The 17,458-nt window shown below is 50.5% G+C and overlaps 1 protein-coding gene and 1 pseudogene across 3 annotated transcripts; both read left to right on the plus strand.

Annotated features, from left to right (window-relative positions):
• The first annotated feature begins 1,790 nt into the window (after positions 1-1,790).
• GJB1 (gap junction protein beta 1) lies at positions 1,791-8,439 on the plus strand. Of its 3 annotated transcripts, none has more exons than XM_032618718.1 (2): positions 1,791-1,879; positions 6,901-8,439. In XM_032618718.1, the coding sequence occupies exon 2, from the start codon at positions 6,917-6,919 to the stop codon at positions 7,769-7,771; it is 855 nt and encodes a 284-aa protein (XP_032474609.1). In that variant the 5' UTR covers positions 1,791-1,879; positions 6,901-6,916; the 3' UTR covers positions 7,772-8,439. The 3 variants fall into 3 exon arrangements, with proteins under 3 accessions (XP_032474609.1, XP_032474610.1, XP_032474611.1); XM_032618719.1 differs by lacking the exon at positions 1,791-1,879 and adding an exon at positions 2,203-3,885; XM_032618720.1 differs by lacking the exon at positions 1,791-1,879 and adding an exon at positions 4,132-4,184.
• Positions 8,440-16,677: 8,238 nt separating this feature from the next.
• LOC116747941 lies at positions 16,678-17,010 on the plus strand (annotated as a pseudogene).
• Positions 17,011-17,458: the final 448 nt, after the last annotated feature.

Below are 17,458 nucleotides of genomic sequence, written 5' to 3' on the forward strand. Positions count from 1 at the left end.
CACACACAATTTATTTATTTATTTATTTTTGGCTGCTTTGGGTCTTTGTTGCTGCCCGCGGGCTTTCTTTAGTTGCGGCGAGTGGGGGCTACTCTTCGTTGGGGTGCGAGGGCTTCTCATTGCGGTGGCTTCTCTTGTTGTAGAGCACAGGCTCTAGGCACGCGGGCTTCAGTAGTTGTGGCACGTAGGCTCAGTAGTTGTGGTGCACGGGCTTAATTGCTCTGCGGCACGTGGGATCTTCCTGGACCAGGGCTCGAACCCATGTCCCCTGCCTTGGCAGGCGGAGTCTTAACCACTGCACCCCCAGGGAAGCCCCCCCATCCTTTACTTTTCCACTCAAGCCTCACCTCCTCTAGGAAACCTTCCCTGGTTGCCTCAATTTACCCTCATCTTCCCCTTCTTCGAACTCCCTCAGCAGTCCAAGTCAGAACCACATAACTGAACATACACTAATATTTTTCATGGCAACTTTTGTTTGTTTGTTTGTTTATTTTTGGCTGCGTTGGGTCTTCATTGTTGCGGGTGGGCTTTTCTCTAGCTTTGGTGAGCGGGGGCTACTCTTCATTGCGGTGCACAGGCTTCTCATTGCCGTGGCCTCTCTTGTTGTGGAGCATAGGCTCTAGGCATGTGGGCTTCAGGAGTTGTGGCTCACGGGCTCCAGAGCGCAGGCTCAGTAGTTGTGGCACACGGGTTTAGTTGCTATGCGGCATGTGGGATCTTTCCGGACCAGGGTTCGAACCCATGTCCCCTTCATTGGCAGGCAGATTCCCAACCACTGCGCCACCAGGGAAATCCCTCATGGCAACTTTTGAGTCTTGGTCTTGTCTCCTCCGGAAGTTGATAAATTCCTTAAGAACAGTTAGGATGTTTTCCCCTCTCCTGCCATCTGCCCCTGGCATGTAACCAGTACTGGGTACCCAACAGGTGTCCAGTGAAGACTTATCAATTGATGTACCCATATGCCCGGGTATGGCCAAGGGAAGCCGGAGCTCTGGCTCTCTTTCTGGCAGTGAGCTTGGGCTGGGGTGAAGAGAAGGCAGGGGACCAGTTTCTGCTGACTTCACTTATTTCTTCACTGCCCCTCAGGTCACAGAATTAGCAGGATCTTCAGGTATACCTTCCTTCAAACTGGACTGATCCCTCAGTTAATGGTTGACATTCTCTGTTTACCTTAATGATTGCCAAGATCTGTTGCTGCACACGATACATTTTGTGGTTCAACTGCCTTGGCCCCGAGGGTAGAAGGCAATTCTGAAGAGGTTTTGAGGTTCTGGGATGGGATTGGAAATACTTTGGTCCATCCCTAGCCGCTCAGGGCATGGGCAATAAACAGAGGGCCACAGAGCACCCTGGCACTGCCATGTGGGGGAAGCGCTGCTCTCACCTCAGCCTCAAGGGGCCAGTAAGCATTGCCCATGGCTTTTTTTTTTTTCCTCCCCATAGTCATGTCATTTTAAAGACTGGGAGCTGGAGGGGAGATGGAAGGGATGGCACACATTGGATCTACCTATGGCCAGGGGTGGGGGAAGGCTGAGGGCTGTTAATGAGCCCAGGTCCAGTTCAGCCCCCCAGACTGGGCTAAATATGCATACATGGGCGACGATGATGCCTCTCTTCCTCTGGGACAGGGCAGTAACTTCAGGCTATGTGATTCGTGTCTCCAAAGCCACTGGGAGCTCAGGGGATCAATCTTATTTAATGATTGTGTGTGGGAGGAAGTAGGGCTGGTTAATGTTTGTCTGGTTCCTCTTGGGCTGTGGGCCATATCTGGCTCCAGCCCTAGGCTCTTTGTCCCTCCCCTGGACTGGGCTGACAGTACCTAGTGACATAGTGCAGACACGCCTGCAGACATTCCCTGGGGAAGGGCAGCAGCAACCAGGTGAGGAAGCTGGGGGCTGAGGGAGGTGGGCCCCGGGGGCTGGTGTGGCCCAGGAGGGCAGAAGCGGGGGCTGGGGAGAGGCCCGGGTTTTGCCTTCTCCTGGGCTCAGCATTCAGCCACTTAGATCCCTTCTCTGCTTCCCTCTGAGCTGGGCTGAGGCCCCTCCCGCCAGGCTTGCTTAGTTTCTCTCTGTAACCCCCAACTCATCCTCTTTCCAGGCTCCGTGTTGCTTCTGCTCTCACTCTTTTTTTTCCCAGACAAGAATCCCCCTCATCTCCACAGGGTCAAATCCCCAGAAAGACTTGAGGGGCCCCCACCAAGCTCAGGGTGCCCAAGTTTATCTCTTTAAGACATTTCCTGCCACACAGGGTCAGGGTTCGGTGGGGGCTTCTGGGCACTGCCAGGTGCTGTCTTCCTTCCCTGATTAGAAGGTAAACCAGGCATGCAACCAACATGGGGGCTGCCAGCGGATGTATACAGTGCACTCAGCAGGCCCAGAGGACCAGCCAACGGGGCCAAGATTTGGGAGCATGTGTTTCCGTCTTCTTGAGGGAGACAGGGAGACTCAAGCTGAGCTTGGAGTAACTGATGATCGGGCGATCTAAAAGACGGGTGGCTCCCCCCCCCCCCGCCCCAGCTGTTTAAAAGTTGTTCCAGCTGTTGGGAATGGCACTTCAGAATGCATGGACTTTTAGAAAATGAGATGGGGAGAGGAGAATAGAGACAAGAGGGGTTTGAATGGAGAGAAGTATATGTGAGGATGCAGCAGAGCAATGGGGAAGGGACCCAGGCTTTGGTGAGGGGCCAACACGAATCCTAATCTGAGCTCCAGGACTGGCTTACCAGCTGTGTGATAAGTTACTCAGCTTCTTTGAGCCTCCATCTCCTCCTCTGTGAATTGCAGACAATAACCCACAGCTCACAGGGTTGTAGTGAGGATAAGAGTTAAGGAGCAGACCACTTCTAGCACACAGTAGGTATTTCATAAATGGTGGCTGCTATAATAAGCCCAAGTAGAGAGCAACAGGAAGTCAGATAGCCGATGGAGCCGTAAGAGGGCATAGTCCAAACAGTGACGAAGGGAGCTGATATTAGCAGGAGTTCTGTGGAAAGACCATGGCAGAGTGAGAGAAGAAGAAAACTGGAATGAGCTAGATTGGCCCTGACCCAAGCCCAGCCACAGGATACGTATGGCAGCGTAGAGGGAACAGTGCAGTGACTGAGGTGCTGTGGAACCACAGGGGATAGGCAGGGAAGAGAAGCAGGTGAAGAGGCAGAGGGCTGGAGGAGTTTGGTCTTAGCCGCACCAAACTGATGAAGGCAGCCCAGAATTCAGAAGAAAATCTCAAAGAAAGGTCCCTGTCCTTTCCTGGCCAGAGGCTGCCTGTGAAACAGGGGAGGGAGTGTGGAGTCTGAAGCTGAGTGTAACCTCAGCCAGCCCAGCCGGGCCTCTCTTCCCCAAACCAGAAAGACACAAGGAGTTGGAAGGAGGTACAGGGAAGAGGTGGGAGCAGAAAGAGAGAGACAGACTTGATGAAAGTGTGCGTGTGTGCACGCATACCCACGCATGCTGGCACATGTGGAAAGGAGTATACGTTTTTGAGTTATGGGCCTGGTCTCAGAATGCATTGTCCTTTAAGGAAGAGAGGCTGCCAGTGTACAAAGGCTTTAGGGTCAGAGGAGAACAAATTTGAAATTTGACTCTATCATTTAGCAGCAGTGCAGTTGTCATTGAGGTAAGTTATTTAACCTCCCTGAGCCTCGACTGCCTTGTCTGAGAAGTGGGTATAATATTAGTTGGAGGCACTAAGGACGATCTCCTGATTTGGAACTGTGCTCGAGTGCTTGGGCAAACCTGAATATGAGGACAAGGCCAGAGGCTGACATGGTCAGAGAAGTCTTGCCCAATTAAACATGAGAGCAAAACACTCCTGGAGCAACACAGAGCATATCAATACCTGGACTTTAACCCAAAGTCACAAAAACAGTTTGGATTTCAAAATCAGGTAAGTCCCCTGGATGCTTTTGAAATGAAACCCTTGAGGTATTGATGTTGACATAGGGATCAGCTCTCCTTCCAAAGGGAGAGCAAAAATTGAGATCCCAGTGCCTGCACAAGGGTCCTTAGGGGCCCCAAAGGGAGCTCCTGGATATGTCCCAGAGGGCTCAAGAAGATGGGAGGCAGAGAGCTACAAGAACCTAGAAACTCAGGGGTGGCCAGGCTGTCTGTGGGGCACCGCTGAGGGACAGAGAGAAGAGAACACGTGAAGTTTGCTTTGGGGTTTGAGGAAGCAGCTGGAGAAAGGTAAGGAAGGGGAAACAGAACAAATCAGGAGGCCCCCAAAAGCCCTGGGAAGGGAGGAGAGGAAAACAGCTGTCAGTTATAGGAAAGGGGAGAAGGGCTAGAGGAGAATAAAAGCCAGACCAGTCTTCGATCTCTCTGTTTCTGAAACACACTCATAGAAAGAAAAATGATTTACTGAGGCAGTAAAACCTTATGGGAAAGGGTATGGGCTCTGGAGTCAGCTTGACCTGGCTCAAATCCCAGCTCTGGCACGTACTCACTGCGTGACCCTTGTGACACTGGGATAAGTCCCTTCACCTTCCTTTGCCTCAGTTTCCTCGTCTGTGACATGAGGATTACAAATAACACCTCCGTCACGGGGTTGTTCTGAGATTCACATGAGATCGTGTGCGTGCAAGGGCCTGGCACATAACAGGGGCTCAGGAAATGGTTATTCTTCATAATGCTCCTCGACCACCTGTTTTTGACTCATGTCTCACTGGATGAAGCGTTTCTTCCCGGGGTACCTCCTGTAGCAGCTCTGCCTTCAGAATCCCAGGCTTGGGAGAAAGGGCACCTGCGTCCCTGCTTTTCCCATACTGGTTTAGGCCCACAGCATGAACTGGCTGAGGTTTTTTTGTTAAGCTAAATGAAGGAGCCTTGTTCAGGGAAGTAATCTATCTCCCATGGGCCGTCCCTTCGTCCCCTAGTTCCTGTCATTCCGTTCCGTTCCCCACAGCTTTTCCAGTTGCTAATACCCTACCCTTTCTCCTACAACAACCACTGTCCCTGCATCCAGGCCTGTGTGTTCTCACAGCCAGTTCCCGGCTTCCAGCATGATCTCCTTGCAACTTAATGGCAGAAGTGGTGGGAGGTAGAAGGAGGCCTTCTTTGCCTGCCTAAGGGACAGAGGGGAATTTCTTCCCTAGAGCAACCGGCAAGCTCAGGAAACCAGGAGTTACCATGTATGCTTGACTTGGGGGCAGGGCAGCAATGGAACAGTCTGTTCTGTCTCAGAGAGACACTATAGGTCAACAACAGCATTGGGAAGGAAAAAAGAGGGATATTGGGTTTGGCAGATCACTTAGTTCCTCCGAAGCCACATTGTATTCTCTTCCTGATAAGGTTTTTACTTCCCTTGATCACCAACTATGATACTGGAGCTGGGCTAAGAACTTTTGCAGGTTGCTTCTTTGAACCTCACCATAACCCTGGGTATTAGCCCCATTTATAGATGAACACGGCAGACTCAGAGGTTCGGTAACTCAGCCCAAAGTCGTAGCCAGTGAAGAACCAGGATTCACACCCAAAGCTAGGTGACTCTTACCTATTCCGTCTTCTGACTTTCTGTTTGCTTGCTTAACGTTTGCTTTCTCCTCCTGGCTTGTCCTCACCTGTCCACCCTCGATATGGGCTCAAGGAGGGATGGTCAGGGTTTGCCCCATGACACTGGAGTTGGACTGTACACACTGGTCAGCAGCTTCCTTGTTTCTTGTGCTTTTATGGCTAGCATTAGCCTTTGCTTTTGTTGCTGCTGCTGCTGCTGTTGTTGTCATTAACGGCTAGGCTTCGCTTTTGTGGACACCATCAGCAAAAGCACAAGGATTATACCGTGGAAAGAGCCTAGACTTCTGCTGCGGATACCTTTGTGTTTCATCTTACTCAAACACTTCAGCTGTGTGATCTTGAGTGAGTTACTTAACTTAGCTGAGCTTCAGCTTCCTCAGCTGGAAAGACTGGGGTAACAGTCCTTAGACGCTTGCTAAATGGGTCAAAAGAAAGAATGTATGGGAAAACGCTTAGCACAGTTCCTGGCTTGATAAATGTGAGCTCCCTTTCCTAAGCTCAAGCTCACCCGTTCCCTGGAGGGGATCTAAGCCTAGGAAAAATCCTGCTGAATCTAAGTTTCTAGTAGAGTCACCGGAGAGGGCCTCAGCCCAGAGCCTCCTGGTTCCCCCGGGTCCCCTCTTACATGCACCTGTCTTTGTTCCATCTTCCCCCCGCCCGCCCCGCTGTGGCCATTCTTCTGGTGGGGCTATGGGGCGGGTGCGGCGATGGACCGGGCGGGCACAGAACAGGTGGGTGCAGGCTGGGTGTCCGGCGCTGGGACACAAGTGCTCTGTGTGTAGGGTGGGCGGAAGTCAGGGCGTTTGATCTGAATTCTAAAGGGCGTTGTTCAGAGCCCCACAAAGGTCCCATTGTGCAGACACTGGGTATAAAGCAGCATATGACTCCCCAGCACCGGGCGGCGATGAATTGGGACGCAGGCGCGGACCCAGGGACCACTCCCCCTGCACAGACATGAGACCATAGGGGACCTGTCTGGGTGGCCTCAGGGATAGGCGCTCCCCAAGGTAATGAGGCTTTGTTGGGTTTGCCCCAGGTCCAGACTTAAGGAGCTGGGGGAGGGGGAGCTAAAGAGGATGGGCCGACAGCAGAACAAGATGGGCCTGGCAACAAAGGGCAGGAGAGGAAAGAACGTTGGATGAAGGCGAAGAAGGGAGATGGGGCTCAGGGAGGTCAAGTCATCAAGTGAATGAGGGAGGAGAAGGAGGAGGAAGAGAAAGAGAAGGAGAGGCTAGCACGGGAGAGGGGGTGGTGAGGAAAGCTATGACTCTCCTTCTTCCTTCCTTGTCACTGGCTCTTGGAAGGGGTAACGGAGTGTCAGGCAGTGTTATGGTGCCTGGCTTTCGGCCCCAGCTTCCTGACAGCTTGCTCTGTGGCTCATGTTTTGCAGGTGTGAATGAGGCAGGATGAACTGGACGGGTTTGTACACCTTGCTCAGTGGTGTGAACCGGCATTCTACTGCCATTGGCCGAGTGTGGCTCTCGGTCATCTTTATCTTCAGAATCATGGTGCTGGTGGTGGCTGCCGAGAGCGTGTGGGGTGATGAGAAGTCTTCCTTCATCTGTAACACCCTGCAGCCTGGCTGCAACAGCGTCTGCTACGACCACTTTTTCCCCATTTCCCATGTGCGTCTGTGGTCTCTGCAGCTCATCTTGGTTTCCACCCCAGCTCTCCTCGTGGCCATGCACGTGGCTCACCAGCAGCACATAGAAAAGAAAATGCTGCGACTTGAGGGCCACGGGGACCCCCTACACCTGGAGGAGGTGAAGAGGCACAAGGTCCACATCTCAGGGACACTGTGGTGGACCTATGTCATCAGCGTGGTCTTCCGGCTGCTGTTCGAGGCCGCCTTCATGTACGTCTTTTATCTGCTCTACCCTGGCTATGCCATGGTGAGGCTGGTCAAATGTGAGGCCTACCCCTGCCCCAACACAGTGGACTGCTTCGTGTCCCGCCCCACGGAGAAAACCGTCTTCACTGTCTTCATGCTGGCCGCCTCCGGCATCTGTATCATCCTCAACGTGGCCGAGGTGGTGTACCTCATCTTCCGGGCCTGCGCCCGCCGAGCCCAGCGCCGCTCCAATCCGCCCTCCCGCAAGGGCTCCGGGGGCTTCGGCCACCGCCTCTCACCTGAGTACAAGCAGAACGAGATCAACAAGCTGCTCAGCGAGCAGGACGGCTCCCTGAAAGACATACTGCGCCGCAGCCCCGGCACCGGGGCCGGGCTGGCCGAGAAGAGCGACCGCTGCTCAGCCTGCTGATGCCACAGACCAGGCAACCTCCCATCCCGTCCCCCACCCTGCACCGGCCTGCCCCTCCTTCTCCCCTGCTGGTGCACAGGCCTCGGACTGCTAGGGATTGCTCCATCAAAACCTTCCTTCCCTCCCAACTTCCCTTCCTCCCAGGGCCTTCTGCCTCAGGGGCTGAAGGGGTGGGGAGCTGGAGGCCACCCACGCCAGCACTCAAGGCTACTGGGCTCAAGGCTACTGGGCGTGTGGGCCGCGCTCGTTGCCCGCACCCCTTCCACTTCACTCTCTCTCTCCCTGGGACCACTGGGGACCAGAGGTAGGATGCTCTGACAACATCTCCAATTATGAAACTAATCTTAACCCCGTGCTGTCAGATACCCTATTTCTGGAGTCACATCAGTAGGGAGGGATGTGGGCAAGTGGAGTGGAGGGAGGGTGCTGTGGACGTGTGGGTGGAGAAGGGAGGGTAGCAAACACAAGAAAAGGAGGAAGAGTGCTTGCCGGGCCCGAGGAAAAGGAGGACATGTCTGGGGTGGAGGAGGTAGGGGGGGAGAAGCAGGCAGATAAGCTGGAGTGGGGGTTGGTCAGGGCTGCCTTTGCCTCTAGTCCCTAAGGCCTCTCTCGGCCTGAAATGTTACACATTAAACAGGATTTTACAGTAAACGGAGAGGTGGCTTGTGTGTTTGTGAAGTTCTTTCTCCTGCAACCTCTGACCTCCCCCTGGATGAGCTGGCCTTGGCTTTTTGCTGATCAAGAAAGGAATGGGCAAAAGAGTTAGTGACTTGAGTAGCTGAGACTGCCAAGGAGGGATTGCCACCCCCCAGGCCGGGCAAAACCAGGCCCAGGGCCATTCTCTCCTGTTTTTTGTTGTTTTGGTTTGGGGTTCCCCCCCTCCCATTTTTTAATAACAGCTTTATTGGGCTTTAATTCACTTACCCCTTCCTCTGATGTGATTTTTTTCATCCATTTTAAGTATACAGTTTATTGAGTTTTGGTAATTGTGGGCAGTTTCGTAAACATGACCACGATCTATTATAAAACATCTACATTCCCTCAAAAAGTTTCCTTGGGCCCCTTCCTCTGATTTTAAAAAGATTAAAACGACAACTCCTCCTGGAGAGACAGAAAATGATAGAGAAAGTTCGCAAGTCGGAGAGGGTAGCCGGCATCCCCGTGGCTCCATCCACACGTCCCCTGCACTCCTGGGAGAAATATACCCTGTTCTTCCTCGAAACTCAGCGTTCACTGCTGACTGATGCCCCCAAGCCACCCATTGGATTGCACAGTGACTTTGACCCCTTTCTTCCGACATAGCCCCAGATTCTACCCTCCTCCCCAGTTTCCTTCCCTCAGGAATCAATGCCTCCCACCCCAGAGATGCCTCTAACACAGGTCAAAGATTTCACAGCAGCAGCAGCAGTTTCCTCGCCAGCATCACTCGCCCAAGAAGCAGGTAGCTCCCTCTCCCTCGGTCAGCTGTGGTAGGAAGAGGTCCAGGCTGCCCCTTGATAAAGCTGGGTTCAACTCCTGGTTCTGTCACTTAGTAGCAAGGCATTCCCTTCCCCAAGCTTCAGCTTCCTCGTGAGCAGACAAGGGCTGGCCTAGCACCTCTCTAAGCTCCCGTTAACACTCTGGGTTCCTCGGATTCCCAAAGGACTCCCCCAGTTTCATGAGGGTTCCCCATCACAGAGTCGCTGCCCTCACCAACGGCCCCTCGGAGTAAGAGTTTTCCCCACAGTAAGTTTCTCCCCTCAGCTTCCCTACCTCTTAATAGAAAAAATTTGACACTCCCTCTCAGAGAATGCTGACTCCCTGTGGGAAGTATATCAGAAAGGAAGAGAAAATCAGGCATAATCTTATCAGAATTGTTCTCCAGAAACAGTCTTTTCCCTTCAGACAGAAAGCCTGGAAGGGCTCCTCATTCAAGGAGGTTTCTCCTTTAGAAAAGAAAGGAGAGTAAGTATTCCTTTCCCACACACTCAGCAATCCTGAGAGAGAGCTTCCCCCTCTCTTAAAAGAGAGACATTCCTTTCCTGCAAGAAATTTCCTTCCTCCTTAGAAACAGACAGCATACTCTGTCAGAGGAGAGGTCCCCACCCCCTCATGGTAGGGAGATTTCTTTTCTTATTGAAATCCACCCACCCACAACACAACACAAACAACGGCATCTCCTCTCTGTCCAAAAGGCCATTGAGAGAAAGCTTTTCTTTTTAAAAATCCATCCTGGTTCAACAAAGGAACTTCATGCCCTTCTCACATTGAGAAACGTTAAATCCCTCACCTCAGACATCTAGTTTCTCTTCAGAAGATTCTACGAATCCCCCTTGGAAAGAGGTTCCATCTCCAGATCCAGGCTTTCCTCTCCAGGGGGCAGTGGTGGGACAATAAAGCTACCGGGCTGGGTGTTCCAGCCAAAAGGAGGACTCTCACTCTTGTTTGCTGTGAAGCAGGTGGGAGCAGGCCAAAGGAAGCTTGAGGGGAGCTGGTGTACACAAGATAGCAAGGAGGGTGTGGCGGGCTAACCCCAGGACTGACTTTTGTATTTGTTCTGTCACAATCGTGTAAGGGAGAAACAGGAGGCAAGCGGGGCTTAGTACTTGCCACACAGTAGACACTTGGAAGAGTGACCAGGGTAGTGAAGACGGGATGGAATTCGGAAACCTGGCGCTCCATTTATTAGCTCTGGCCCCTTGGACACATCATACTTACCCTTTCCGAGTCTCAGCTTCCTCATCTGCAATATAGGATTGATGATAACCTCTCTACCTCTTTCACAGAGCTTTTGTGAGAATCAAACAAGATGTGTTCAAAAGCCGGTTACACACTGTAAAGTAAGGAATGATAGTATCACAAGCACTGAGGCCACAGCCTTAGGGCATGCTAGAACTCACAAAGAGCCAGAAAGGAGTGAGGCCGGTTCAGCTAGGCTGGAGATAGTGGAAGGAACTTGGCAACAGTAGGGTTGGCTCCCCGAGGGAATGGACAGCAGTCCAAACAGCAAAGTCCAGGAGATGTCGCAAACTTCTCTTGAGCATGATCCATTTAAGGGTCACTATTCAAGGGGTCTGATCTGGAGGTAGAAAAGGCCTGGTAATAGGAGCTTCTTGCACTCTCTCTCATGGCACTGGTGCTTCTAGGGACATTTATGGTCTTTTAAAGGCGTCTGCGTGCAGAGATACCAGGAGCTGAGGACAAAGGAACAGAGTCAGCTCCTGGATGAAGGGACTGGCCGAACTAGGAGAGTAGTCAAGGCCCCAGCCAACTGAGTTGGGATTTCAAAGCAGGCTGCAGTCTCCATAGAGAATTGGCATGGCAACCATGAACTGATTCAGATGCCCAATCAGACAGCCTGGGTGCACACAGTGGTGGCTAGAAGGGACTGCTTGCTCCATTTACTGATTCCACAGTTCTTAAATGCCAGACCTGACCTGTGGGAGAGAAGGTGCTATAAAAGTCCACCAAGCTGGGCTCTCTTTGATCCCTGGACTAGGCCAGTCTGAACCTGTCAGGTGGGGAAAGGATTGGGGCACTCTAGGGAGGGGGAATAAAGCAGGCAGAAACCACACAGATGTCTTAAAGTGTATGGTATTGTCTTCAGACTTAGACAAATAATCTGCTGCGCGGGATTTGAGGAGGGGAATGGCTAGAGGGGAGGTAGGACAGATAAACTATGACCGTCGTATGATGGGCCTTGTACGTCACTATAAGGGGTTAAGACTGTCCTATGGCTGGTGGAAACCATTAAGGGTTTTGAGTAGGGGAGTGCCACCTTCAGATTTGCGGTTGGGGAGCTCACTCTGGCAGCTACAGACAGTGGATTGGGGCTTGGAAAAATGAGAGGCAGAATGACCAGCTATGGAACTGGGGCAATAGCCCAAGTGAGGCCTGTGGGACTCATACAGTGGCAGGAGGAGTAAGAGGAGACCAACGTAAGAGACACTTCGGATGTAGAATTGACAGCAGGACTTGATGTCTGAGTGTGGGGAGATGGAGGAGCCAGAGATAATTTAGCGGTTTCTTTCCCCTTCCTTGACTGGCAGACTCCTAATCATTCAAGGCTCAGCTCAAAAGTCATTTCCTATGTGAAGCCCTCAACTCTCTTCTCCTCGCCCCCTCCCCCCAAGTCCCTCAGGGAGAAGGAGTCCTCCCCCCATTCTGAATCCCCACAGGACGTTGTAGTAGTGCGGTTGATTAGAGTGCTTGTCAAGCTGTGTGGTAATTACTTTCACAACCTTAGCACACAGTAGGTGCTTAGCCTGTTGAATTAAGGGCAGCAGGGAAGAGGATAGAGGCATGTGCAAAGGCTCAGAGTCTTGAAGGAGTAGAGTGTGTTCTAGAGCAAAGAATGCCGGGGATGGGGGGTGGGGGGCGTCGTAGGAGGTGAGACTGGCAAAGTAGGTTGGGGCCAGGTCATGAAGGGTCTCATAAGCTGTGTGGAGAAACTTACACAGGAATTTGAATTCTCAGCTGTCGCAGGCAGGACCCTTCTTTTTTTTAAAAGTTAGGCCCCTACTAGGCTTGTAGGCAATTCTGTACTCATCATGGTAGGCAGACTGTGGAGATCTTGAGGAGATCCAAGATCGATGCATTAAGGTTGACGGTGAACTGTGGAAGAAATGGCAGAGCGATTTGACAGTGGACTTCAATGGACTTCAGAGAGAAAGGGTAATTTACTGAGGACGGTGACCGGATGTCTTCCACGTCAACTAAAGCCCCTGTGAAAAGTTGGTACGGCATACTGACCTTCGCCAAGTCGCTTGGCCACTCTATGCCTGGTTTCCTCTTCTGTAAAATAGAGATAATAATAGTACATATGTCACAGGGCTGTAGTGAGGATCAAATGCATTCATTACACAAAAAGCACTTAGAATAGTGCCGGGTTGATAGTAAGCTCTATCCAGGTGTGTATTTCTATTTCCTCTCACCATCTTTGCCACCCTCCAACAATTCACCAGCTCTTTGAAACACTGAACTAAACTCTTTGTCTCACCTGACGGTGCTTTCTTGACTGTCTAGTTGTCAATTGCCGTGTGTGTGCTGAAGTACGCAAGTCAGCATGTTTGCACACACGTAGCGGTACATATGGCCACATTCAGATATAAGTGGAAGGATGGCTGTCAGGGGGTGGCGGTCTTAATTCTTAATGTCGTTTTAATGAAAAGCATGTGTCTCAATCATAATAAAGTCTGAAACTTTATTCCCAGACTTACAAACAACTTAGGCGGATGAAAGGAAAGGAGGCTCCTTATGGAGCACCCAGTATGGACCAGATTTGGTGCCAAATTAAGCACTTACATACATCATCTCAGTAATGGCAACATAGCTATTACTATACCCATGCTTGTAGGTGAGGAAATGGAGGGTCAGAGAGGTTAAGTAATATGTCCAGCGGAAAACTGCAGCGCTAGAATGAACACTTAGGCCTATTCTAATCCAAAATCTGTGCTATCTCCTCTACACCAAAGTAACCACTCTACGCTCCCTCAGGAAGGGTTTCATGATGGAGGGGTGAGGTGGGGGAAGCTCAGTACGATATGAAAATATTAAACTGCTGGAAAACAAGATGTGCTCTGTGGGGGCCCTAAGGTTAAGAGAGAGAAACGGTGAAAGCTGAGGAAGGGGCTGTCCTGTGCTCAGACAGGGAAGGGCAGTCTGGAGGGAGAGGGCGTCTTCTGAGATCTCTGCCTGGAGCAGGATGCAGAAACTGTCCATCCCTGGGAAGCAAGGCAATGTGGGGAGTATAGGCAAGATGGGGCAAGAGAGTTATTCAGAACCCCTACCTTTCAACCCCCTAAATCAAGATAAGCTTTTGAAAATTCCACCATTTCTTTCCCTTAACCTTAGGGATCTCAAACACATGCTTGGTTTTCCAGCAGTTCCCTTGTCCCTTTCTCTTTCCCCTCCGCCTTCCCTTCAAGGTGACAAAGCCTTTCATTCCACAATTAGAGATAAAAGTCTTGAAAAGCAGATACTTTGGGGGATTAATGCCAACAAAAAATCATTCATGCTAAAATATAATCAATTCACCAACGAAGAAAGTCTGGTAAGTCAGCCTCCCAAATCTTTCTCAAGTCCCTTTCCTCCTCAGCAGTCCCATTGTGCTGCTGCCTTCCTTCAGGCCTTGAAATTATCTCCTGACTGATAATGTGGACAATAAAAACTAACGTTTAGGGGGCTCCCCTAGTGGCCCAGTGGTTAAGAATCCACCTGCCAATGCAGGGGACACGGGTTTGAGCCCTGGTCCGGGAAGATCCCACATGCCACGGAGCAACTAAGCCCGTGCACCACAACTACTGAGCCTGCGCTCTAGAGCCCATGAGCCACAACTACTGAGCCCGTGTGCCACAACTACTGAAGCCCGCGCGCCTAGAGCCTGTGCTCCGCAACAAGAGAAGCCACCACAATGAGAAGCCCACGCTCCACAATGAAGAGTAGCACCCGCTCGCCACAACTAGAGAAAGAAAGCCCGCGGGCAGCAACGAAGACCCAACGCAACCAAGATCAATCAATAAATAAATTAATTAATTTAAAAAAAACTAATGTTTATTAAGTGCTTGCTGTGTGCTGGGCACTGTGCTAAACCGTATCTCCCTTAATCCTCACTATTCATGGAGGTAAGCACCATTACTGCCCCGATTTACAGATGAGGAAACAGGCCACGTAGTAACTTGGTCAGACCAAACAGCTAGGAAAGAAAGGGCTGAGCCAGGGATCCGGAACTCATGTCTGCCAGAGGCCATAGGCAAAGCACGTACCCATTTCTGTGCCACTGGCTCCCTATAACTGGCCTCCCAGGTTTCTTCAGCACCCAGTTCTCCTCCACCCACCCAGACGTGCTAGAGTTACCTTAAAACATGAAGCCTACCCTGCCAGTTCTTTGTGAAAATCCTTTAATGGCTTTCCACTGTTTTGAGGATAAGGTATGACTGTTTCAGTTTGCCAGGACCGGGGGGGTTCCCGGGTTGCTGGGCTTTCATGGCTAAAACTGGGAAGGTCCTGGGCAAACCGAGATGGTTGGTCACCCTAGCAGGGCGTGGCATTGGATGCCTTTCACAACCCGATCCCTTCTTCCCCAGCAACAGCTCCCACCATTCCTCACCCCTTTTACTGTGCCCTCTCCACGTCCTCTGCAGCCCAACCATCCTTCCCTGAAGACACTCCGAGATCTTTTTTACCTCCATGCCTTTGTGCACACTGTACCTCTAGGCTGCCTGATAAACTATCCACTCTTCATGAGAACCCAGCTCCCACAGCACCTCTGTGGTCTTTCTTGATTCCCTGGGACGGAATGAATAACAATTACCTTCTACCTTGACCATTTTATTGACATGTGAGTCTTCCCCAGGGTCACACTAGGGTGAGGCAATCAAGGCACCTGGGGTACAAGATCTAAAGAGGCATTCGCTCTCGGGGTTGCTCAAATGCCAACCCTATACTCGCCTGACCGCAGCAGTGAGTGCCTCCTTAAACTTTGCACCCTAAGTACCTTAATTGCCTCACCTTAGTCCCAGCCTTGGTCCTATCAGACTGGGGAGTCCTCAAGAACAGACTCCAAGTTCTTACTCATCTTCGTATCCCTAGTGATTAGCACAAGGGTGGGCACAGAGCGGAAATCTAGCTGCACAAATGACATCAAACCCTTCTCCGTTCCAGTAGGGGAAGGAGGTAGGAGAGCCAGATGGCTTTGGGCCCTGCTGAGGATGGAAGAAGGTGAAAGCAAATTAACAGACTCCATCCTGGCCTGGGGTATGAGGATAGCTTTTCATCAGGTGCTTTTACCCTTGGCACCTGGCAGATCTGTGGCTCTTCCTACTTCTCTGGTCTCTCCCTCTCAGTTCCTTTCGCTGGTTAACTGGAGATATTCTCCAAGGTACCATTTTTTTGGTCCTTTTCTCTCCTTATTTTCCTCTGAATGATCCTGTCCACTCCCAGAGCTTCAGCTAGGAGCCCTTTGTAGATGACTTCTAAAATGACACCTCATGCATTATGCTGAGCGAAACAAGGTGAGATAGAGGAAGACAAATACTGTGTGATATCACTTATACGTGGAATCCAAAAAAGCTGAACTCATAGAAACAGAGAGTAAAACGGTGGTTTGCAGGGGCCAGGGGGTGGGGGAAATGGCGAGATGTTGGTCAAAGGGTATACACTTCCAGTTCTAATATGAATAAGTTCTGGGGATCTAAGGTACAGCATGGCAACTATAGTTAACAACACTGTATCATATACTTGAAAGATGCTATGAGAGATCTTAAAAGTTCTTATCGCAAAAAAGAAACAGTAATTATATGACAGGATGGAGGTGTTGGCTAACACTATGGTGGTAATCATTTTGCAATATATAAGTGCACCAAATCAACACACTGTACACCTCAAACTTATACAATGCTATATGCCAATTACATCTCAATAGAGCTGGAAAAAAACAGACAACTCATCTCTCTTTTAAGCCTCAGACCCACATTTCCAACTGCCTAGTTTATATGGTAATATCTAGCATCAGTATTGCTTTCATATCCATTTCCTCATCTGACCCTTGCAACAGTTCTGTGAGAAAGTCAGGGCAGAATATGAATGTATTTTTTAGGGGAGACACAGAAAGGTAGGCTCGCCCAAGTTTTAGTGGCAGAGCTATGATTAAAAACTCCAGTTTGGGTGCTCTTTCTGTTATGCCATGTTGCACAGCTCACCACATGGATGTTTCAATGGAGTCTCAAACCCAGCGTGATCAAAACCTCAACTTGTTACCAACCTCCTCCTACCCCTACTCCCCTGAAAAAACAAACAAACCCAAAAAACAAAACAACAAAACCCTGCCTCTGTTTCCCAACTCGGTTAAAAGTGTCTCACGTTCGCTGTTTCAGGCATCTTGGAGCCTGTGGAGGCCTGCTGGGAAAAGGACTTCTAAAACGACAAATATGTCTCGAAGGTTGTGGCCCAAGGCCACTTTTGCTGACTATAAGCGGTGTCTCCAGAACCAGAGGGAGCCTACAGCTCTTCTTAAAATTGAAGGTGCTTATGCTCGAGATGAAACTGAATTCTATCTAGGCAAGAAATGTGCTTAGGTGTACAAAGCAAAGAACAACACAGTAACTCCTGGTGGAAAACCTAACAAAACCAGAGTAATCTGGGGAAAGGTAACTTGCACTCATGGAATCAGTGGCATGGTTCGTGCCAAATTCCGAAGGAACCTTCGTGCTAAGGCCATCGGACACAGAATCCATGTGACGCCGTACCCTTCGAGGATTTAAACTTATTGAAAAGTAAATGAAGTGTGGATTTGTTTTCTTGTTAAAAAAATAAAAAGTATCGTGAAGATGTTTAAAAAAAAATAAAAGTATCTAACTTTCCCAATCATCAAGGCTAGAAACCTTGGTTTCATGCTCGATTCCTCCCACTCCTCCATAGCCTGCAGACTTGACCTTCACAATGTCTGAAACTCATTTTGAATTCATCCTCTCTTTTGCTTCTCTCTCCCCATCGAGGCTCACAGAATCTCTTAGCCACACTCCTTTCACTGCTGTCCTGGCTTTCAGATCTGCCCCACCTCCGATCCTTCATGTTGTCCTAGGGATCTCCTCCCTAAAGCAACAGATCTGATCCTGTCCCTCCCGGGTTAGAAAATCGCAGCCTTTGATTGTGCTGGTCCCCCAACCCCTCCTACCTACTCTTGGAGGCCCAGGTCAAATGCCACCTCCC

Source organism: Phocoena sinus, chromosome X (genome assembly GCF_008692025.1).
Source record: "Phocoena sinus isolate mPhoSin1 chromosome X, mPhoSin1.pri, whole genome shotgun sequence".
NCBI lineage: Eukaryota > Metazoa > Chordata > Mammalia > Artiodactyla > Phocoenidae > Phocoena > Phocoena sinus.

Excerpts from the sequence above, each read along its gene's own strand:
- GJB1 (XM_032618718.1), top strand. The coding sequence starts at position 6,917 with ATGAACTGGACGGGTTTGTACACCTTGCTCAGTGGTGTGAACCGGCAT.